Genomic DNA, 24,978 nt, shown 5'->3' on the forward strand with positions numbered 1-24,978 from the left:
TCTCTCTCGTTCTCTCTCTCTCAAATAAATAAATAAAATCTTAAAAAAGACACAATCTCTGAAATTGTGAGTTTAAGCAGAGCAAATGAGTCTACATCAAAACACTGGAAATATTTTTCAGAAATGTATGTTTACCTTGCATTATAGACCGAGCTTCCATATACTATACATACATATGTATATGTGTGTGTATACTATGCATTCTGTTCACATTATAATTTTTTTTTTCTGTGACCATACCCAATAGATTGACTTTCAAAATATTTGGTTATAATAAATCTGTTTAATTACATATGGAATACATCCACGATTAAGTCAATCTATTATAATCTGAGAAAAATTTTAAATTATTCCTTAATTCATGGCTGTATTAAAGTATCAATATAATGTGATAAAGTGCCATGTGCGAACTTCAAACTTTTCATCACAGATGCATCTTCCTTTCGTCAAAAGAATCATTAAGATATTTTAATTCATATAATGCTTGTCTCATCCTGGGATGATACACTTATAAAATAATAGCTTATTCAGAGTAACTTTGTCATAGCAATAAATTAGTAAATACCAAAAGTCTTTTATGAACTGAACACTATCTACACGTAACTTGTGCTAAAAAGAGGTGTTAGGAATACTACCCGTCTCTATATAATCTCCATATCATTTACGTATAAACAAAACCCAGTTAGAGAACAAGGTATCACACATGCTTTGAAGTCTGTTAAAACTGGAAGAACCCTCAGAGATTATGAAATAAAATGAAAATTACTTTTCATTTTAATGAAAATTACTTTTGATTTAGCAGTGAGGACACTGAGCTACAAGAGAGGGGAAATGATTTACCAAAGATGGCACAGGTGGCTTAGTGGAGTTGTAAAGGAATCCAGCTCTCATAACTGTTGAAGTTAGTGGCATTTAAACAGGTAACACTGCAACCCACGGTAAGAAAGAGACTTTACTACATATCTTTATTGATCTATGGTGCCATCCGTATTACATATATCACAAAAATAGGAAATATACTGGCTAAGATGTGATAAGACAGTGCCAAGAGACCCTGAACTTTAAGATAAATATCAATTACCAAAATATTAAAGTGGTGGGAAAAAAGAATCTGAGTACAACTTTTACATGCATGTACTATGTAACTAAAGCAGAGCTTTTTCCTGTGATATTATCTATTGTTCTCTTTTTTTTAAGTGTCTTGGTGGGTCCACTGAATTGATTTTACTACCCACTAATGAGCTGACCTGATCCAAACACTAAATCATGTATCACAGATAATTAGAAACCTTGTTAACATATGCAACCAAAGTGCTAATTGTTCAGTTTGATAGTAGGTGCAGAAGAAAAGAAATAGTTTCATGGGGACAGAAACCACCTTGGGAAGGTTTCAAATTAGAAATAAGAGTTTAACCTTGAATGGATGGGTAAAATACGGTGACATAAAGAAGGAGAAGTAAACAATTGAGCAACTTAAACTGGGGGGAGGGGAGGAACACCACAAATGTGGATGTGGAAAAAAATCCATTCTTTAAAATAGAACCATTTAATTTAATAAAAAGAATATGACACCATTTTTTAAAGTCTCAAGTAACTTCAGGGATGAAAACAAATTTTAATGTCTCTCCTAACAGAAGATAAACAAAAACCTGAAAAAACTAAATGTAGTCTGGGAATTAAAATGTATAAAACTGGTTTAAGTAAAATTTGATGCAATATTTGTTTTATATCCTTGCTATAAATTCCAAAGGAGTCAAATAATCTGATAGCAAAGTGACGGTGGGCTGAAAACCTTCTCCCACCCCCAAATTTTTGGTGCTTTTCTTAGAGTCAAGGATTAATGCAAAAATCAAATTTTGGAATCCCCTTCTTACCAGCCTCTGTGCATATGAAAGAAATATCTGAGGATACAGAGTACCCGGGATAAAATTGGCTGGCTGAAATCCTCGGTGATTTCTCCTACATTCAACCTCAGAATTTTATCGCTAGTCCTTGCAAAAGCAAGCAAACAAAAACAAACCTAGAAGCCCTTTTTGTATGTGTAAGTCAAATGTGCACACCACAGTGCGAATGTGATCACATTAAAAATGTGCAAACTTGGCAGTTAGGAAATGTCACTGCAATCCTTAGTACGTGAAATTTCAATCCCTTTGATGAAGATACCATCTTTCAGCCAAGCCCCGGCAGAAAACCTTTGGTTCCTGTTAGACCCCTCCCTCCGCAGGCAACCGCTGAGCTCCATCCGGAGGGAAGGAGGCTCTCCCTCTGCATCACAGCTAAGCGTTCCCAGACCCAGGAGAAACCCCGGGTTTCTGCAGGGCACTCAACGTGCAGCTAAGTGTCCCAGCTCTGCAAAGGGCGGCTGAAAATGGATTTAAAATGGCAACGCGGACCAATCAGCGCCGCCGCGCCGAAGCAGACATTAACACGCGCCTCCTCCACAGGCACAGCGGAACCTGGCTGTGCCTAACTCCCTCCTTAGGACTGTAAAGTAGGCGTTTTTATTCCACGGTGGTCTGTATTTTGGGGAAGAAAAAAAATTTTTTTTTCCTCGGGTGAAAGTTTTTATTTTGGAATTGGTCCAAAATAATTTGGGGCGTGATGTGTGAAAATCTGAACGTAATTTTTTCGGAGTTTTTTGTTATTCAAGGATGAAAAGAGGTACATTTTTAAATGTACTCCACCTTTTTAAAACGGACTGTGGTCATTACAGTGTTCACATAACTCAGAAACAGCCCAGGCAATAAAATTAGGACTTGGCAGAAAGGGAGTTCCTAGGGAAAAGGTTAAATCAGGGTAAACTGCAGGGAGAGTTGGACAGTTGGCGCAATTTTAGCATTAAGGAAGCTACGGGGTTCCCGCGTGGGGCAACCCTTCTGCTCTGCGTAGGAACACCGGTTAGTCGCGCCAGCCCCAAGGTCGCGCCTCTAGTCTTTCCCGGAGGAAAAAAAAAACAAAAAACTCAATGAAGAGGATGGCGCGCTCCGTGTGCATGAGTGCACATTGTTTGCACGTGTGCATGTGTCCGCGAATGTGCGTGCATGTGTGTGCCTGTCGAGTGTGCATATGTGGAGCTGAGTGCCTGCGTGTCTGTGTGTGCGCGCGCTTCAGGGTCGTGCAGTCTGTGATGAGGGTATTCCCAGGCAAAGCAAGGCTGCCGGGGGCCGGTTCCTGCTCCTCCTCGGTTCCTTCCCACTCACAGGGAACCAGAACTCTGCCGCGCGTGCAGCTAGACGCTTCCTGCTGAGTGTTGGCTCCGCGTCGTGGAGGTGCAGGTAAAGGCCAAGCCCCTAAACGCGGCTCTGGGGCGATCGCATTCCCGTGCCTTACTAGGACAACCGCCCAGGGGCGACCTCGGGCGGCAGGCGGGACGAGGCCGGCAGCGAGCTGTCCCGGGATCCCCGGCCTGTCCCTTTAACCCCGCCGCCGGGCGGGAGCACGTGAGCGGGGCTTCGGGTGGCACCCGGGCGCCGCCGCCGCCGAGGCAGTTGTATTTCGAACGCTGCCTCTGGCCCGCGGCCAGGCGCCTTGGCTCGGCGGTCCGCCTGGCCTCCCTCCTCCTCATACTTTTCCTCCTGCGCAGCCCCCTCCCATTTATCCGCCCACGATTAGAGGTGGGCACTCCCCCCCCCCCAAACCCGCCGCCCCCTCCCCAAGCACACACACACACACATTCTTCCCACTTGAATCCTGGGGAAGGAACTCAGAAAACTTCCAGCCCGGGAAGAGCGCGCTTGGTGCAGGACGCAGGAGCGAGCGGCCCGTCCCCCTCCGACTCTCCGGTGCCGCTGCTGCCTGCTCCCGCCACCCGAGGAGGCGCGGTGCCACCCACTGCTTCGTCCTTTTGCCTGCGCCCTGTGCCCGACCCGAACCAGGCAGAATCTCCCCATCCTCCTTCTGCTTTCTGACTGCCCAAGGCGCGATTTGTTTTCTCTCTCTTTCTCTTTCTTGCTCTGCGAGCGCGGAGCGGGGGGGAAGAGGAGGAGGAATTCTTTCCCCGCCTAACATTTCAAGGGACACAATCCACTCCAAGTCTCTTCCATTTCCAAGCCGCTTCCGAAGTGCTACCGGTGACCGCAACTCCTGATCCCAAACCGAGAGGGGAGCCTCCCAGCTTCAAACCCTCTTTTCCCTTTCCTTCGCTCTCCTCCTCCTCCTCTCGCTACCTCCACCTCCACCTCCACCTCCGGCACCCACCCACCGCGGCCGCCGCCACCAGCAGCGCCTCCTTCTCCTCCTCCTCCTCCCCTCTTCTCTCTTTTTGGCAGCCGCTGGACGTCCGGTGTTGATGGTGGCAGCGGCGGCAGCCTGAGCAGCAGAAGCCCTCGCAGCACGCCAGCTCCTCGCCCACCCTGCCTCATCCTCCAGCCCTACCGCCCGATCTCCCGAAAGGTGCCCGGCACATTCGGGGCGGCGGCGGCGAAGCGGCGGCGGCGGCAGCGGTAGCGGCGACGGCTGCGGCGGCGGGAGGCAGGATGAGCGCACGCGGTGAAGGCGCCGGGCAGCCGTCCACTTCAGCCCAGGGACAACCTGCCGCCCCGGCGCCTCAGAAGAGAGGACGCGGCCGACCCAGGAAGCAGCAGCAAGTCAGTACGCGGGCAGGGTGGGGGCAGCCCACCTCCGCTCCCTCCGCCAGGGCCCCGCGACGCGCGGCCACCCGAGCGCGGGAGTCCGGCGGCGGCGGCGGCGGCTGCGGGCTGCGGAGTCTTCGGCGCGAGTGCGCGGCTGAGCCCCGGGGCGCCCGCGCTCCTCAGGGCGGGGAGGTGGGGAACAGCGATAGGCGGCGGGAGGTGGGGTCGGGCTCAGCGCTTCCTCGGAGTTTCGCTATTGTGCACGGCCCCGAGTGGCGCGATGTCTCCGCGTGACGAAGCGGCCGGGCTCCGGCAACCCAGGGCTCGGTGGGCACTTTCCGAGCCGCTTTATACAACTGCTCGGCAGGAAGGAGGTGCGGGGGGGGGGTGTGCGGGGGCGCAGGGGTGCTCCGGCGGGTCGGGGTTGGAGGGGCTGAAGTCCTGGGGGCCGGAGGATGTGTCTCCCGCCAACCGGGGCTGCTCGCGGGCTGGGGACTGGCGCGCCGCCGCCGCCCCCTTGGCGCCCTCCCCACGTTCTCGGTGGCTCTAGACTCGCTCCCTCCCGACAAAGAACTCGTGGGCCCGCCCGGTCCCCTTAGGGCTCTTTAAATGCGGCGCGGCGGCAGCTCGGCTGTCCGCCGCCGCGGAGGTGTCCCAGGAAAGGGGGTTCGGAGGAGCCTGGGTCCTCACGGGACGGAATTCACCCGTTTGGCCGAGGGCGCGGTGGAAAGTAGTGTCCGAGAGTGTGCACAGTAGCTGGGTCACTTCCTCGCCAGGCCCCCGGTCCCCCCTTTGCCCCTGGATCCCGCTCTCCGAGCTGTAGACTTTAAAAGTACTTCTTCTGGGCGAGCGGCTGGGGGTTGGGAGGGGACGATCAAGGGGCGCCCGGGACCCCGCGGAGTGGAGGGTTTTGTCTGCGGATGCAACCAATTAAGCGTGCAGCGCCCGCTTGCAGAGCTGCGCGCAGCGCCCAGAGCGGGGGGTTTTGTTCCCTGCAATTTCCAAGCCTCGGCGTCCAGGGCTGGAGCGGGGCATGTCTATTGAGAACATTTAAACTCCGCTTCCGCGGGCTTTAAAACTTCTCCTGCGTTCCTTAGCCTTAAAGCGCTGCCTTCACCGCAAATAGGCCGATTAGAAAATAATCCTGGAGTCCCAAAAGCTGCCCGAGAACAAGGTGGGGGGAAATCGAACAATGTTTGCTTGCCAGAGCGTTTTAGAAAAACTGAAAGGGTTGTACCTTTTTTGAAATCATCAAAGGAAACAAGCCAATCTAGAGGCCCCTGAGTTTTCCCGCTCTGCCCAGGCGACACTTTAAACCGCGTTAGGATCCTGTTTTACACCTCCCAGGAAGTCTCTGCCCTTCCCCCCGCCCCCGCTCTTGTTTCCCACCCGCCACCCAGCTCTTTCTAGCTCGATTTGTCCCCCACCTCCAAAAAAGTATCCCAAAGAAATTGCGGTGGGATCTGGAGGTGACTGGAGGTTTTACCTTGGAGTTAAGGCAGAGTTCACAAAGAAAGAAAAATGCGTCTCCGGTGTGTTTGCTCCGGATGTGCCCACTGGCTCTAGTGGTCCCACAGAAGCTTGCAGGGAACCTTCCCCAGATTCTCCAAATAGGATGCGGATTTTCATTGAAGACTTTCATGCGTTTTAAGTTAATTGGTCTCATTTAATCACCGAATCTTAATGAACTGTAAATTGATGATTCACTGCATAAATATTTAGGATCTGGAATATTAATCATCGCATTCTCTTAACCACTTGAGCATTTACTACTTGGCATAGGAACCCTTTAAAATTTTGCTAACCCTATTGATAGTTTCAATTTCTCCTTCTCAGACACTTCCATTCTCCTTCATTTTTTCCCTCTTTTAGTTCTCTCTGGTCTCCTCCCTCCCTAAGAGTTTTCTCAAAAGCAAGTTTTGGAGGAAAATGTTTATTTTTATCAAAAGACATTTAAATTTAGGCTAAAGACCATGCCTCCAACTCCAAAAGGAAGTGGAGAACTGAAGCAATTATCTAGATAATTCAAGCAAAACCTCCCACAACAGATTTACCATAATTATTTGGAAATTTTAGGGGGAACGGAGTTATTTTGAGTTGAAGATCTTGGGTAATTGCTCCAGTACTTCTCTCAATGTGTTGAGTCATAACTGACCTACAATGCGGATATACAGAGATGACTAAAAACCGTCTTTTCTATAGGGAAGATTGTTGAAACATTTATGATGTTAGCGTTGTCTTTCTTTTGTTGGAAATGCTGGTACAATGGGTAGTAGCATTCCTGTAAAGTATTTATAAGTTGCCAAATACATAACCATTCAAATTTTACACCTTAAACTTGTGTGACTTTCTTTCCAGAACATGCAACCTTGTCAGCCTTTGTTACCTTTTTAGTGCTGAAACAGAACCTAAGTTTCATATGCAAAATAGAATTTCCTTTTTGAACCCTTGGATTGAAAGTATAGTTATTTTCCCTTTCTGTAAACTCAGTGCCATCATCATTCCATTTATGTTCCTACTGAATGTGTTGCAACAGTCTTTTTGAACAGCACGTACAGAAACTAACTATAGAGTCAGGGTCAATTTCTTTCAGACATTCTTCCACAACAGCATTTTTTCCCCCCTATACTTAGGAGCCAACCGGTGAGCCCTCTCCTAAGAGACCCAGGGGAAGACCCAAAGGCAGCAAAAACAAGAGTCCCTCCAAAGCAGCTCAAAAGGTGAGATTTCTCAAGTTAAGTACCCCCAACTTTCTCCATGACTACAGGAACTTCCCTGTAATTTCCCCATTCTAGATCCAGACTTAAGGATTCGTCCCAACTGGGTAACTCAAGACTCATTTCCTACCCTTACTATTTCTAAGCAAAATCAGATTTTGAAGCATAACTGCTTAACCTAAAAAGTTTATGAAGATGCTTCCAGTGTTGTTCTTAAATAAACAATCACCAAATAATTTGAAACTCAAAACCGGGGCTGGGAGGGTGAGATCTGCACCCGTTGTGAAAGAGTTAAAAATAAGTCAGAACTGTAGGATTTGCTTGATGGTGTTGTTTGCAATTTCCTTCAAAAATAATAAAGATTGATTTACTTTCTGCTTATTTACATGATTACTGCAAAACCAAATCCTTCTATAAGGTTAAGTATTTTGCCAAATGATAATTAGAAGTAAATCCAATTATGGGATACTGGAAAAAAATCTTCATGAATTTTACAGATTTAAATGTGGTGATATAGTATGCTGTCTGTTTACAATAAACTTGCAATGTAGTATATCATAATCTCTCAAAATGCCTCCATCCATCAGGTAGTACAGCAGTGCTCTAAATGGGACAATGAGAAGTTTTTTTAAACAAGTATTTGATTCATTTATTGTGTATTTTGGGGCAGACTAGAGCCCAGTCAAGTATAAATAAGTTCCAGTGTTTTTATTTATAAATTGTAAATTGCAGTTTCACGTAACTTCATGTTGGTTGTATTTGAGCTAGCAAAGAGGAAATATCTCAGGGTCAATGCATGTACAAAGAAGTGAAGGGGAATATAAAACTCACTTTTTTTTTTTTTTTAAGCTTTATAAAAGAATCAGAAAAAGTGTCTCTATTTTATTTGTAGGGTTGTATATTAGTTGAAAACAAAGGCTCAAAATTCAGAAGTACATTCTTCTATACCCCTTTTTAGTGGATTTGAGTACATCATGTACAGTATTTGTTAAAAAGGGCCATAAGAAAAAAAAAAAAGGGCCATAAGATCATCTTTGGGGACTAATGTTTGGTGTGGTTTTCTCTGTGACTGTGGGCACTAAGCATGTTAGATGTGATAGTTTTCAGTGTTGTAAACTGCTATAGCAACCAGTGATACGTATAAAGTTGTTTAGGGAGTAACTATGAATTCTTGTCTGTTTTATTTTAATAATCTTGAACAGAGCTGAAGGGAAGGAGCAGATTCCTACTGTATTTAATTATAACTGCTTCACAGAGTGAAGATTTAATTGTGACCCACATTTAATCCATAAACTTTGAAGTAGCTCTAATTTACCTTGTCATTTAGAACTGACAGTATATAGTCTCATATTTCTAATATGAGTATTTCCTATTTGTTACATTTTTACCTGGTTTATGAGATTAACCGAAAGGGGCTAATTTAACAAAGGAGTTTTTTTTTTTTTTTTTAAAGATTTTATTTATTTATTTGACAGAGAGAGATCACAAGTAGATGGAGAGGAAGGCAGAGAGAGAGAGAGAGAGAGGGAAGCAGGCTTCTCGCTGAGCAGAGAGCCCGATGTGGGACTCGATCCCAGGACCCTGAGATCATGACCTGAGCCGAAGGCAGCGGCTTAACCCACTGAGCCACCCAGGCGCCCCAACAAAGGAGTTTTTAAATGTTGCATAAGTGTGGGACTTGCCTAACTTAATTTTATTCTAATGAAATGGCAAAAGAATATCTTAGTAGGTAGCTAACATTGAAACTCTGACGTAATTGCTCTGAAAAATGCATCATTACAGCATCTCCCAGGAAGAAATCTGCATATCTTGTCATAAAAAACTGATTTAAAATTTTAGGCAAAAAAAAAGGGAAAATGAATCTCATCTTTCTTATTTCAGTATATTACATTTTTTTTGAATGATCAAAGAGATGCTTCCATTATCTTCTCTTCATTTTGAAAAGTTTGCCACTGACTAACACAAGGGAAGCTGAGACTTGTGTCTAATTTACTACCTAAAGCAAAATAACAAAAAAAGTTGGTCTCCTCCCAAGTAAGGTTTGATTTATTTTTAGTTGTTTTAGTAATAGGCCTTTACAGAGGATTCTATGAGGCTGCTCATCTTTCTGGTAATTCTTCATGTGTATGTATACATTATTACAATTTCCAAAACAGAAATAGATTTTCTTTTTCCCATAGTAATCTTTCCCTGGTATCTTCCATTCATCCAGACAAAATTATTTCACACGCTTCTGTTCTAAAAGTCCCTTCCAATAAAAATGAGCAAATATATTTGCCCATAACACTGTTCTATTTCTCCAGTTTTATGAATTACGCTTCATTTGGAGAAGATAATACTTTGCAAAAGAATGAATGACATTGATGAATTGTTCATGGCATGTGTAAACTTAAGGTATTTTCACTTTCAAATTGGTGTTTATTGAGTTTGCTACTACCCTGTGTAAACATGGTTATCAAACATAAATTTGTTTATCAAACACATATTGTACTCTGACGAAACGTGTTTGTTAGGATTTTGAGAAGCAATATTTTTTCAGAAAAAGTTCTATTGTTCATAACATGTAAGATAATCATACCCTGCTAGAGTGACCAGAGTAGATGTGGGAAGTCTCCTATGATTAATAAATTGGGTATTCTTGTGCAAACTGAGATTCATCAAAATGAAAAAATACAAAACAAAACTGGTAAGTATATAGGAGAACAGAACTCAAAAATTAGAAGAGATGCAACATACACTGAAATCCTGATGATGTTGGGTGTTTAAAATTTCTTGCTGCTGGGGTTTCTTTACTTACAAAGTTTGTGTTTGGACTCAGTCACTGGCCTTGGGGCATTTGAAAACAAAACTGTTGGAAAATTAGCAATGTGAAACTTGACAGTACACACTGAGTGTTGCAAGACCAAGTGGACAACTACTCAATTAGTAAGCACTTAAATTTCAGGCCCTATTCAATATGAAATTGATTTGGGTGATATATAAAATGAACATTTATAAAGGCACAATTTGTTCTGCTTGGAACTTTTGGAAGACAAGGTAATGATTCTTTAATCTACTTACACTCCATCATGACAGATTCCCATGGATGACCATTAGGTAGCAATTTTAGTCATTCCTGAGAAGTCCAATCTGAGGGCTCAAAATTTGTCCCAGAACCAGCTTCATATTACTATCTTAATAAAGGAAATCAGAAGTTAATGTTTTCCTGAATAAATGATTTGTTGGGGGTGTGTGTGTATATGTGTGTGTGTGTCTTGTCCTTGTAGTTTATGTTTTAGTTTAGAGATATACCTGTGACCAGTTGTCTCTCAATTTCTTGTTTTGTTTTGTTTTGTTTCCCTCTCATATTTGTGCTGGATGGAAATACTTTGTATTTTTGCATTTTGCCTCTCTAGAGGAGAGAAAGATATAATCTCCTTTGTGTTTAGGGTTTTTGCTGTGGCTTTGTAATCATGAATTACAGAATACTGGAGGGGCTGTCACTCATTCTCCAGTTTTTAAGGTCAAAGTCAAGTTCATCTGTAAGCCTCAAGGTAATTCTCATTCAGGTACTTTGAGGACAAAAAATGTTTTTTTCTGAGACTGAATTACATTTTAATAGAAGGAAATGGCATATAAAAAGATCTCAGGTGTGAGACAGCCCTACTTCATAGAGTCATAGGTTTGTTTGAACTTTCTTTTTTTTTCTTAAAAAAAAAAAAAAAAGATTATTTATTTATTTATTTGACAGGCAGAGATCACAGGTAGGCAGAGAGGCAGGCAGAGGGGGGAGGGAGAAGCAGAGTCCCCGCTGAGCAGAGAGCCCGATGCAGGGCTCCATGCCAGGACCCTGAGATCATGACTTGAGCCCAAGGCAGAGGCAGGGCTCCATGCCAGGACCCTGAGATCATGACTTCCCTGAGATCATGACTTGAGCCCAAGGCAGAGGCTTAACCTGCTGAGCCACCCAGGACCCCTGAACTTCTTTTGACTTGAGGTTGAATAACCAGAGCTAGAGAGCAAGGTGCAGAAGTAAAATATCTAGGTAAAGTATGTACACCTCAAGTAATGTGCTCAAGTAAACATTCGATCTGTATATTCCATTTGCTTGTACAAAAAAGTTCTGGTGTTGATTGGACCCTATAAAGGCAGATTTGTGCTTTTTTCTAGCTGCATTCTTAGAAATATGGTTGATTTTTCATAAATATTTTCTAACACCAAGCACAGGTATTTTATGATGAGAGAATGTAGGCTTTATTCATCATTTCAGAGAAATGTTAGAGCATGGATGTTGAGTGAGGACAAGATTTTTTTAAGAATTTAATAGGCCCAGGGGTGCCTGGGTGGCTCAGTGGGTTAAGCTGCTGCCTTTTGCTCAGGTCATGATCTCAGGGTCCTGGGATCGAGTCCCACATTGGGCTCTCTGCTCAGCGGAGAACCTGCTTCCTCCTCTCTCTCTCTCTCTCTCTGCCTGCCTCTCTGCCTACTTGTGATCTCTCTCTGTGAAATAAATAAATAAAATCTTTAAAAAAAAAAAAAAAGAATTTAATAGGCCCAGCTGAAGAGAGTAACCAAAGGCATCATTGTTAGGTAGGTCACGGAAGGATGGGTATTGGAAATTGTCATACAGTTCCAGCCTATGGTTTCTGTGTGAGTAGTAGGGTTTTGTTTGATTCCTGTGTGTTTGAATGGTAATTTCCACTGGGATTCAGGGCCCTATCTGAGTTAGACACATGTATCCAGATGGGTGGAATTAAATAAAACCCAAGTGTTGTCTCCATTATCTTGATATTTTAAGCTGATTTACCTAAGCAATTGACTCTTTTTCTTTTATTTCCACTTCACTTGCCAGGGAGGACCAAACCTTAATGCATCAGTAAATTCTACCTGGCAAAACCTTTGAGCCATCACAGATTATGATCCAAATATGGGCAATTCAAAAACATTTGGATTCTTTCACGAAGTAACTTTACTTCGAGGAACCCATAGTTCTAATTTTCTGGAAGCTATCACTCTTCTGAACTCACCATCCAGGGCTCCTCGTTGCTTTGACTGACCCACAACCCTGGCCTATTTTTATCTCAGAGTCGCGACTGACCACTCTGCTAAGGAGGTAGAACATACCAGACTGGCATTCAATCGTGTTTTAGTTCTTTCTTGAGTATCAATTAGATGGAGGCTCACCTTGGAACCACTTAGCTTGGCACAAGGGTAGAACAATGAATTTCACTATCCTAGATCCTAAAACTTCCAGTTACGAATTTTTGTTCTACTCAGGAAAAACAGGTTGAAAAGTGATTCTAGTTTAGGCTAGGGCTTTGTTCTCTGTTGTTTTAAGACACTGAACAGTTTTGAATGGCATCTTCTGATTGATTTCTAGAGGAATAGTATAGTCACTGTCTTTTCTTCAGGGTGATATAGGGGGCACTTTGCTCAGAAGGTAACCCCTGTGAACTCCTGTATCATAGCTATTGATTCTTCTGATCACAAAAAAGGTAGTGCGATGGTTGATAGGAGGAAAGTCTTAAACTTTGAAAATAGCTCTTCCTGTCATTTTGGCCTTGGCTTTAAGTTAATGTTTGTATAGGTGAAGACAGGCATGTGTAAATAATGACATGAGAGTTGACAATAAGGGCTTCCTTGAGTGAAACTAGCATGAACTACAATGGACGATAGAATTCAGTTGTATGGAGTGATGGCAAACTTGAAACTTCTCTTGAAGAGTGAAAATGGTTGCACTTAACATTTCAAACCCCACAGAGCTGGATTATCAATCAAGTAAAATGAGAAGTACCCAGTGCTTAGTCTGATCGATGATTCCAGTTGGTTTTGATGCCAGTGCACATTGATTTGCACTGTTTTTATGTTTAAAAAGACAGCTGAAAGAAATAAAATGTGACTTTCTAGACATTGAATAGTTTGCTCCATATGCTCTTGTCTACAGGTCTTAATCTTAAAAACATATCTGTAAAGATACCTGAAAACAAAATAAGGTACTCTGCCCAGATATTTTTCTAGCTTTCCCACCCCGCTACCCCGCCATCTGTGTGCTGAGGCACTGATTGATTTGGGGTGAGGGAGTTAAGGTTTTCATGCATTATCACAGTACATATAAAATGTGATGAGAGCATTAAAGTAACAAAAATTAATAGCTATCTAAATTTGACCAAGAAGTCAGAATTGGATAATTCTTTGGGTTTCCAATCTCAGCAGTTCTCCATGTCTTTATAGGAAACCCGGAAATGTTTTACTTTTAACGACTCATTTGATTTTCACCCTGGAAGTTTTTCTTGTCTCTCTTTTTTTTTTTGAATCTGCCCATAGCTCCTTTATTTTCTATGAAATATCTCCCAGAAGAACAGACCCTTTATTGCCTTGAAATCACACTGGGTCTCATCTTCACTACTTATGAACGTGGGCAGTTGGCTTGATCTCACATTTTGTGACACTGAGCACGTAATTGCTGTCCTATTTAAGTAAGAGAATGCTTAGAAAAATCACTCAAGAAATGGGAGGGTTTTTAAAAATTAATTAATTAATTAATTTGAAGGAGGTATTCTTTTTAAGGGTAACATTTTAAAATATGGAGGGAGAGAAGAAATTACACTTGAGTACCCACCATGTGCTGGGAGCTTTTCTCAGTCACTTTATGCAAATATTAACTCTTCAATCCTCTGACATAGGTATTATGGTCTTCATTTCACAGATGAAGAAAACTGATTTCAAGATGTAAACCGTGACTCATGTCTCATGCTCAACGCTAGAAATTGGTGGCCCAAGGCGTTGAATTCAAATCTCACTCTAAAGCTTAGGACCTTCCCACTACTATATGCTGTCCGATGTTTTGTACAATATTTGCTACAATGTAGGTTATGTTCTCTCCAGTCACCTGAAAGGCATGTTAGAAGTTAGGTTTCAAGAAACCCTTTGGAGAGAAGTTCTCTACAGGCTTTTAAAGGGAATCGAAATGGGTGCCTCCTGCAGATGATACCCCAGACTTCTGGGCCTCAGAACTCACAGGGCTATATGTCTTTGGAGATCAGAACCCATCCAGTTTTTTTATTTGTTCAGTGAGGGGTCTAGACAAAATGCTTGTTAAAACTCCTGCCAAGCTGTAGAATTCTGATGGGAAGAAGGAAATAAGACACACGTGATAAAAACACCAGTGTTTCTCTTTCCTTCCTTCTTCATTCAATAAGAGTGTGAGCACATCTTATGTACCAGGTGCTAATGTAGGCACTGTTTCCAAGCTTAAGAGTTACATTTGTTAGATGAATTTCCTTTTTCAATTAATTGTGTGTGTGTGTGTGTGTGTGTGTGTGGAGTACATGTACGAGCCTGACGTACCAGACTTCTTAGAAAGAGAAAAAATTACATTTCCCACTTAACATTCTTCTCAACCCTCATGAACTTGCTTCTAACCATATTATACAATTAAACATAACAGTTCTGAACCTAAATTTTTTTTAAAGGCAAAACATGAATATAAGCAAAGAATAAGTAACACTTTTAACAAGATATGATGTGGTAAATTGTAAAACCATGTGGCCATAGTCTGAAATTTCAGTTTTTACAAATACGGAATTCCCAGCCTCTTTACCCTCCCTCTACCCCTCCACCCTCAGAAACTGTAAATACTGAGAACAAGTTACTGTCTCAATTATACATGGGTTTGTCGTATAGAACCAAATTCCACTCTGGAGAAGGGAAACCAAATATATACTCCCACAACATTGTATATGTTGATGTATTAAAAGCAAAACGAGCGCCTGAAATGTTTTGTTTTTCTCCTATTGAAAAGTAATATTCTGAAGAGCATTAAACACAGAAGAAAAAAAAAAAAAAGTTAAAGCCAGTGCTTTCCTCCATATAAAAACCCTGCTGGTTTACAAACTAAAATCCTAACTTGTTTTGCAGCCTTTGTGAAGTTTGATCAGAATGATTAAATAATGTGGGTTTAAAGAACAATGAAAACCTCCCAGAGCGACACCACACAGCACAGCTAATGTGTTTCTCCTAGATGTAGACTCCGAACAGGGTTTCAGTTTACATGTAACACTGGCCTGGAGACCAAGGAGTGAGTTTGCTTTTAACAAGTCCAAGTGATAATTGTGATATTTTGCCCTTTAGTTAATGGTGCGAATTTTATTTTTGAATGGGCTTTTTGTCAATGAGATGCTCATTTTAAACTCCTCTTATTTGCAGGGCTTTCTCTTGGAGAGATTTGCTTTCTCTGACTTTGAAATGCAACGAAACCCTTTTAGAAAACAACCTTCTCTGTAGCAGATGTTAGATATGCCCAGATCCCTTAGTGGCCCCTGAAACATAACAACTGAACCAAGGAAGCTTGGTGTGGCCCCCTTAGCCTTGAAGGTCAATAACCACCTCCTCTTAACCCCACCCACCATCCCTGTGCCCATTAAAAAGGATTTCTATCTTCCATGTTTGTGTAATTTACTGCTGGATAAACTGCAATCTCACAGTTGATCCCAAGGATTAAATCAGACACTGCTTCTGTATTAGGGAATTTTGTACTCCTAGAACTCACTATGTACTAGCCCAAGGGTTTCTTAAAAGCTTCATTCGAAAGGTGACAGATGGGTGTAAAGGAATATTAGCATTGACTGAATTCTTGGAGATCGGACTAACTAGAAGGAAAACTGTCCCTTGAAGGGTTCCATCTTGTTGGGGGTGAGAGAGCACTTATTAAGCAGCTCATTTATGGTGGGCACTTGGCTCCTCCCAGGAGGCATTATCTCCATTTCATACATGGAACCGAATTAAGGTTCTCAGAGACCTGCCCAAAGTCATAAAGCTAAAATGGCAGAGCCAGGATTTAAGTCCAAGCTTTCCAAAGTAGAGTCTGTGTTTCTCTTTAGACAACTCCCTCTCCCAAAGACGGCATTCAGAAAGAGGGTATGATTCACTGGGCATTCCTGGCTTCCATTTAATTTAATTCATGCCCTTACGACTAAAGGTAAGACGAGTGCCACTAAACCCGACAATATACGATTCTTCTGTGTAGTCCGTTCACAAGTGACAAATGATCCACAACGCCCAAACCTGACCGTTAGGCTGAGCTTCTAAAGGCCACCAGGTTTCCTTCTGTTCGGGGAAATTAGCTGAGTCGGGCCCAACTTTAGTTGACTGAAATGTCTCCCGTATGGTAGTGAATGCACATACGCTAAGGGGAGGTAGTCCTCTTAGGAAGGGGGAGGAAGCCAGTCTCTACAGGCCAACAGAACTGGGCTCAAATTCCAGGCTCCCCTGCGGGCCTTGTACCGCCTTTGTGTGTGACCTTCCTCCGCTCTCTAAAACTTAGTTGCTCACCTGCAAAATTAGAGAAATTATAATACCTACTGTACAAGGCTATTGTCAAGATTGAGAATGAAAATAACACATGTGCTCAATAGATGTGAACTAATGGTATTATAATCATACAGAACTTGGGTTAATTCCTACGGCCTGTTGCGTAGTAATGCCAGGTCAGGGAGATGCTATTTGTGAGGAATCTTGTGGCTTATCTTGTGTCTGTCTATCTATCTATTATCTATCTCCATCTCTTTTTATAAGGCAGATTGAAAAGAGAAAAGAGGAGAATCTCACTTGGCAGTGTAGACAGTTTTAACATTTTTAACAGGTAGTATCACCGCAGCAAGCACCTACCAGCTGCTAACTTAGGTAACAAAAGCACGATGCCAAACAAGTTACGCTGGCCCAGGTTACCTGTATTTTTGTGTTTATATAGCCTTGGGGTAATTATTCTATAGAAGAGTGTGTACTAACTTCTCTTTTCCTGAAAAGTATAATCATGTGTTTTTATAGGAGACGTATGTTGTGTGTATGTATGTGTGTTTTGGTGTATTTAAGGATTGCAGTAGGGGTCGTAAACATAAGGAAATTACTTTATAGATGATGTTAAAATTTGATTCAAAAGGCAAAAACAACTGGAATACCAGATAAAATCTCTGAAGCAATAAAACAAATCTCAAGGTACTTAGAAATACATTCATGTCAGGTCTGTGTTGAGTAGGGACTTAATGGTAATAATACTGCATTTTTATTAATTGCTGGTTTTTGGCACCCCTAGTTTCCATCACAGGGACACACATGGATGATTTTGCCAACTTCTCTCTCTCTCTCTCTCTCTCTCTCTCTCTCTCATTCTGTTTCAATGAATTGGTTGACACGTGACTTTTTGGCAAGGAACTGCCCCCAAAAAAGTTAACTATGTAGAAGAATGCAAATGTTTCATTTTATTTGACTCAGAAGCCTATGTATTCTTCCTTACTTTGGAACTACTTTGATTAGCAGTGTAGGTGGAGGTGCTTTGTAAGTTGTAAAGCAACAAATCAGTTTTAATTTTTGTAACTTTAGCTGTGATATGGAAAGAAAATCAGTTAAGAGCCATTACTTTTCTAAAATACTCTTTTATACAATTATGGATATGTGGGAGTATTTTTTTTTTTAATTGTGGATAGAAATAAAAGCGAAATGGCTTATTTAAAGCGTTTTCATGCATTTCAGAGGAGATCATTCCGGGGGAGTGTTTGAGGGTGAGAGATGAGTAGATGTCTCTGTGCATCATACCATGAAACACTGGGGAAGGAGGAGCTACTCCGACGAGAAGATGAGCCTTCAAGGAGAACGGGATTGTTAAAGCAATCTCCATACCTCATCGCAAACCAGAACAGTCTTACTTGGAATGTGTCCCTCAGTGCAGCGCTTATAAATAATGTCAGGTAGGAAACAATATGACTTCCTTTTTCATTTTGCAGAAAGCAGAAGCCACTGGAGAAAAACGGCCAAGAGGCAGACCTAGGAAATGGGTGAGTAATCAGATATATTTTCTGGGCTTTTTTTTTTTTTTTTTTTAAGGTAATGAAAATTTTCTGTTTTTCCATTTTTTAAATGAAGATTACTTTTATTTTCTATCAGTTACATGTATTTCTGACTTCTGGTTCCATGGTCTTTGAAAGGGTTAAGGCAAGCACGGAATTATCATGCCCTTTACCATTAGGCTCCAGGAGTTTACTCACAATGCTTTTCTTTCCTGGGAGTGACTCCTCTTTCTATCTCTTATCAACATGAAAAGAGTCTCCACTCTTTCTTCAAATCCCGGTAACAATGAGATGACTTGTTCCATGGGTTGAGTAACTAAGGTTAAAGGCTATTATGAAACCTTGGAAGTTGATTAGAAATGGTGATAAAATTCAGATGAAATGTGTATGAGATAACTTTGTAACGTTTTCTTTCTTTCCTTCCTTCCTTTCTCTCTCTCTCTTTCTTTTTCTTTCTTTCTTTGTTGTTTCCTTCATTGCTTTGCTTTGGACACGTCTCATTTTCGAAGTGGCTTGTGTTTTTCCTTGTTACAGCGGCTTTTTAGGAAGCCATGTTTTCAGTTTCAGAGGTTTGCTTCCGTTAGTGGTCATTCCTGCAGACTGACGTTAATGACTGTGGCTTCTAGGCCGGTGCTCTTGATCGACAGGCACACTGATGCTGCAGTTCCTTGAGGCCAGAAATCCAGAGCTCACCAAGGAGCTTCACTCATTTTACCACCTTGTTCCCTTTGCTGCTACACTACCCACATTCTTCTGGTCTGTCTGCCCCGTTGACAGAGGAGAAAAACCTTAAAAATGAATAAAGCCATTTCTCAAGAAAGATAAAGGCATCCTCTATAGGACATATCCTCTGCAATGGGACCTTTGGCTTTCCTTTTCTCTCTTCCCTGATCTATCCTGCAGGCTTCATTTTTTTTTTTTTTTAAAAGATTTATTTATTTATTTATTTGACAGAGAGAGAGAGAGAGATCACAAGTAGGCAGAGAGGCAGGAAGAGAAAGAGGGGGAAGCAGGCTCCCTGCTGAGCAGAGAGCCCGATGCAGGGCTCGATCCAAGGACCCTGGGATCATGACCGGAGTGGAAGGCAGAGGCTTAACCCACTGAACCACTCAGGCGCCCCAGGCTTCATCTTTTTTAAGTGTCTTTGCTGCTCTGCTGTATTATATTTTCCTGTTGGTATGCCATTCCTTTCTCCTCTAGAGTTCTACATCACTTTCTATTTATATTGTGGTATTGCCTTTCATTTAATTTATTCATCTTGTATTTTTTTTTTCCTCTGCTCAACATGTGTTGGGATTAGATTTCTTAGCACAAGGAAATGGGGATGATCTTTAGATTAAAAACATCTCAGCGTTGCAATGTAACCTTAAAGTAAGAGAATTTCATTCAACCTTCTGGTCAATAAGTGAATTCTCTCCAGACCTACTCACCAGGTGGTAATCATCTGAACTGCTTGAGATCCTTAGTGTTAGGGAACCCACTACCTCTTAAGGCTGCCTCTTCCTTCTTGGAAAGCTCGGAACTTTCGGAATTAGAAAATTCTTCTATCTGCCTCCTTGCAGCCTCTGCTCACTGTCCCTAAGGCCTCCTTCCTGGGAAGATTCAGAGTAATTATTTTCACTTTTACTCATGAGAGTATATTTTCTATAGAAATATAGAAATATAGAAAATATAGAATATTTTCTATAGAAATATCGTGACTTCCAAGAGTTCTTGGAAGTCACGATATTAGTGTTGCTAAAATGAAATAAAACGTAAGCCAAGACAGTGAAAGTTAGGGGGCGCGAGAGTGTGGCCTCTCTTGTATCCCCCAGCTTCACAAAGAGATCATTGACATATAACGTTGTGTAGACTGAAGGAATATGAAATATTGATTTGATACTTATGTATTGCAAAATGATTACTGCCATAACATTTGTTTAAGGTCACCTCACATAATTACCATTTCCCTTTTTTTGTGGTGAGGCCATTTCAGATCTACTCTCTTAACAACTTTCAAGCATATAACACAGTGTTGTTAATATAATCAGCATGCTAGATGCCCAGGCTTGATAACCGAAAATTTGTATCCTTTGACCAACACTTCCTCACTTCCCCCACACTCTCCACTCTTGGCAACCACCATTCTACTCTCTGTTTCTATAAGTTTAGGTTTTTCACACCCACCTATCTTTATGGCTTTTCTTCCCACCACTCATCTTTACACAGCCAGTTTTCAGCCAAGGACCTATGTGCTTTTTTTTTTTTCTTCCTTAATGGATTTTTTTTAAGATTTTATTTATTTGACAGACAGAGATCACAAGTAGGCAGAGAGGCAGGCAGAGAGAGAGGAGGAAGTAGGCTCCCCGCTGAGCTGAGAGCCCGATGCGGGGCTTGATCCCAGGACCCAGAGATCATGACCTGAGCTGCAGGCAGAGGCTTTAACCCACTGAGCCACCCAGGTGCCCCTCCTTAATGGATTCTTACTCGTTGGAGATATGGATTCCAGGTATCTGATCTTCATGCTGGGTAAGAAGCCCATGAGAGACATCCACCGGGGAGGCCCATGCTTTCTGGGAATAACTGGGTCATCCCCATTGACGGTGGTGATTTCTAAATTTTACAGGCTGTGAGAATGGAAAATACTTTATAGTGAGTGAACTGTCACAGCTCCCTGACTCGGTCCCCAAAGAAGAGCTGTTCTACTTAGAAGAGGAAGTAAAAGGAAATTGTGTATTTTTTCTAGACGGTGTGTTTCCTCTTCGCTTGTGTATATTCTGTTGGGTAGAGTCTGCAGCCGCTCATGGCCAGACATTCAGTTCAGTGCATTCTTTGCTGGAAGGCTGTTGCTAAAGAAATAAATCATTGCATTTTCCATAGGAAATGGGCTTGTACTTCATAGTGAGTTCAATTCTTTCCAACAATGTCATTCACCGATTTCCTTGTATTAGAGATATATTTTTCAACTGACTAGATTTGCTAAGTACATGGCCTCAAAGTCAAATTGCTACCCCTTTATTCTTCTGAGCTGTTTTGTTTTGCTTTAAAGTTTTTTTCACTTTTAAAAAGATGTCCTATAACTCTTACAGTGTCATGTAATAGGCTTGGAAAAAAAAGTCTGTCGTGGAATCCTCTCATCTGTTGTGACTGGAATTGGCACATGGTAGGCTACTCAGGAGTTGACTAACCAAAACTATACATGTGGATGTAGGGCAGAAACTTGCATCAGTCTTGCTTCATCAAGGGGATGGACCATTGGCCAATTCAGTGAGTATATTAACTGGATTTTGATTAGGAGTACTTCTGTTCTTTCCTTTATTCTCTTTTGTGCACTCCCCAGCCTCCTGAGTTTGAAAGAGTTTTTGGGTCTTTTCTTTCAGTGAACTAGTCTGGACTTCTGCTTTTTATTTTTTTATTATTTTTTAAAAGATTTTTATTTTATTTATTTGACAGAGAGAGATCACAAGCAGGCAGAGAGGGGGGCAGAGAGAGAGGGGGAAGCAGGCTCCTCGCTGAGCAGAGAGCCCTATGCGGGGCTCCATCCCAGGACCCCGAGATCACGACCTGAGCAGAAGGCAGAGGCTCAACCCACTGAGCCACCCAGGCTCCCTGACTTCTGCTTTTTAAAAATTTTTGGTGTGAAGGAGGCAAGATATAAAGGCAGGAAAGAGAAGTGGGACCTCCATTTCCTCCTGGTTTCATAGCTGGGAGCTCAGGGTCTGGATTCAGATGGCTTGGGTGCAGATTGTGCCCCATCACTTGACTAACCGTGGAGTCTTGAGCCAATTATGTGACCTTTAAAAGATTCGGTTTCCTTCTCTCTAAGAAGGTGGCAAGAGCAGTACTTTCTTCATAGTTGTTAGATAGATATATTTCTCATACATAGAGTTGTGGGGATTAAATAAGATCACGCATGCAAAGGGCTTAATAAAAGGCTTAGCACACGCGAATGCCCAAATAATGTTAGACACAACGATTCATTCCTCTGTACATTTTCATGTAGTTACCACCGACAGCCTACACCCTACTTACTTATAGTACCCGTAGCCACACACGAGGGGCAAGGTGACAGTCAGGCACCAACTAACCAGACACCCTTGGTGGTACCATTATGTCTTTAATGGATCTCAGTTGAGTATCATCAAGCTTAAGAACTGCTTATAAATAATCCTAAAGTTCATTTTAAGTCTGTTTTCCATTCAGGGGAGAATTGTACGTAGCCGCTTATAAGCCTTTCTTCTCACGGTCGAGGTTTGGCGTCATGTGTAGTTCATCAGTTTGAAAAGCATGATTCCTCCTGTGGGTCAGAATATGCACGTCCAGAGATGCTCTGGTTTCTTGGAGGCTCCATAGAATTCCGTTACTCAATCCTTCTGCCAGTTGAGACGAGGCGTTTAATATTTGCCTTCCTTAGTTTTAGCTTAGGAAGGGAGCTCATCCCAGAATAGAGTTAGTGATGGAAAATATTTGGAAAAAGTTTTAGGGCATTGAGTGAAGGCTCAAGAAGATGGGAACCCGGAGGGTGGAAGGCTTCATCCAGATGTTGCTGAGGGAAGCAACTAGTGCTTCTGGAAAAGAGGCAAGGACAGAGTAATAAAGAGTAAATCAGTGGGAACAAAGGTGTTTGTAGGTGTTTTGTTTTCAGAATATCTTAATGAGAAAGGAAACACGACAGAAAAGGGAGTATACCCCCAATAGGAACTGGTGGTTTGTAAAGGGTAAAAAGCCAACCAACCCACCAGCCCTCTAGAGATACTGAGATTGACCTTGAAATTGAACCACGGACTAGCTGCCTTTGCTGAACCAGGATTGGTCACTAACGAAGCCCAGATGTTTTTTTTTGGGGGGGGGGGGTTGCTCATTCTCTTTATTTGGTAACGGGGTGTGTGCAGTGCACTGATTTAAAAATATGCATTTCCATTCCATCTCTTTTGAGGAGGCAGTTGTCTTTTCAGAGCTTGTGATGCACAGGAAAGTGATGTAATTTCAGCTGTTGGTCAGACATGTAAGGATTCTAGATAGGCAACAAAGGCTTTTTGTTTTTTCAAGTCTGAAGACATCTAGAAACTTAAGTGATGATGTAAAGATCAAGTACAGGAAATTAAATCAGCATAAAACCTATTACAAACTAGACTGATTGAAACTCTGGATTTCTTCTAAAGCTCCCAGGCATTAGTGCATTGAGGAACCTGGGAATCCGATGTTGAAGTTCAAACATTAGGTTTTCATTTCCATGACTTTTCCCCTCCAGATGTTTGTCCCCCCCTTTTCTTTTTTAACTTTTAGCCATTTGTAATTTAACACTTGCTTTGTTTAAACTGAAGTATAACTTTGAAGTTTAGAAAGAAATAGCTAATAATGCATATTGCAGATAATTGTAACTTTTTATGGGAGTCGGAGGGGAAGAAATGACTTTGATATGACATCAAGAACTGCTAATGGAGTGTGGGGAGGTGAATCCATTTTCCCCGGGAAACTTGTATTAATAACATGCATTTAAAAGTGAAGATGTTCCCCTGAAAGCACGTGGTTCTTTGCTCTATGATCAGTAACTCAAACATGAGTCTTCTGATGCATATAATGTGTTTAAATTTGGTAAGCCGTGTTTTCTGAAACCATCCACTTTGCCATATTTTCTGATAAAAATGGAGTACTTTGCAAACCCTAACAGAACTCTGTGGGAGAAAAGTGATTAAACTTTCTCTTTTAATAGTTTACTGCAAAATTAACTAAAAATCGCACTTTAAAAATGCAAGATTAAATATAAAAATACTAAGAAATGAATCAAGAATTGGATTCAGATCATTCATATTTTGATTCAAGATTAATATCTTTTTTATTTGATTAAATGTTGGAATGCTATCCTTAATTATCCTATTAAACGAAGTCTTTAAGGAAAAGTTCGATAACCTGCCCTCTTTTGTCATCCGGCTCAGTCTGGCCTGGCCAACTTCTACCAGATCCTGACTATTTCTGGACCGTACAGCATGGACCTCGGGGTCTGCCACTAAGGGAATACTGCCACAGTTCCACAAAAACCGTGTGGTCTTATCAGACTATAATAGAGCGCTTGATTGAGTGGCAAATCATAGACAGGAATTAGTTCCGATAAATGTCCTATCTCGCTACGCAAAATAATCAGCTTGGCCAAATTCTGTCTAAGACCTTTATCTCAACTCCACTCTAATAAAATGTCAGGTGTTATGGAATTCAAAGAATATGGAATTACATGACAGTTAGAGGTGCTTAAGACTATCCATATCACCATACGCATATTTACCCATGTTTACCCCAAATTGAGTGCTTACGGGTGGCATATTAGAAATTCTCACGATGTATATAAATACAGTTAATATGCTCTCTTCGTGTATGTGTGTGTGTGTGTGTGTGCGCGCGCGCGTGTGTGTGTATTTTTTTACCAGGCAACATAGGCGAAACCACCACACTTCAAGAAAACATTTTTGTTCTGTTTTTAAGGGTGGTATCTGGATTTATTTCAAATTGTTTTTTTTTTTTTAATCCAGGAATTCCTTATTCTGAACCCTTCAATATCAGACACAAATATTTCACCGTTTTTGGAATAATTTCCATTTGATGGCATTGAATCGAGCCTCCTGTGCCTACTTCGAACTGAAATCAGGACTTATGTGTTCTGATGAGCTGGAAACATTCGGACAGGTTGCTCAGTTTACCCATGCTTTTCGGTTCAGTACCGAACAGGAATATTCTCTCTGCAGCCAATGGCTCTTAAGCATGGAGGGCTGTAAACACAAGAACCTTTATTGCCCCACCCAGCTCTGTTACCCAGGGAGTCTGTAGATGATCCAGCCTCCTGTCTCCTTCTTTGCTTTGTTTCCCCAGCCTTCCCTTCACCCCCCCCCCCCCCCCCCC

At 42.0% G+C, this 24,978-nt stretch overlaps 1 protein-coding gene across 4 annotated transcripts in view; it reads left to right on the plus strand.

Annotated features, from left to right (window-relative positions):
• The first annotated feature begins 3,480 nt into the window (after positions 1–3,480).
• HMGA2 (high mobility group AT-hook 2) overlaps positions 3,481–24,978 on the plus strand; it is a 141,582-nt gene continuing 120,084 nt past the window's right edge. Inside the window, exons 1-4 of one of the 4 annotated variants that reach the window (XM_047742622.1) lie at positions 3,481–3,614; positions 4,269–4,586; positions 7,205–7,291; positions 18,046–18,096. In XM_047742622.1, coding sequence (XP_047598578.1) covers positions 4,476–4,586; positions 7,205–7,291; positions 18,046–18,096 — 249 coding nt within the window. In that variant the 5' untranslated portion in view covers positions 3,481–3,614; positions 4,269–4,475. The other 3 variants (XM_047742625.1, XM_047742626.1, XM_047742623.1) reach the window with 3 other exon arrangements.

The sequence above is a fragment of the Lutra lutra genome, chromosome 8 (genome assembly GCF_902655055.1).
Source record: "Lutra lutra chromosome 8, mLutLut1.2, whole genome shotgun sequence".
NCBI lineage: Eukaryota > Metazoa > Chordata > Mammalia > Carnivora > Mustelidae > Lutra > Lutra lutra.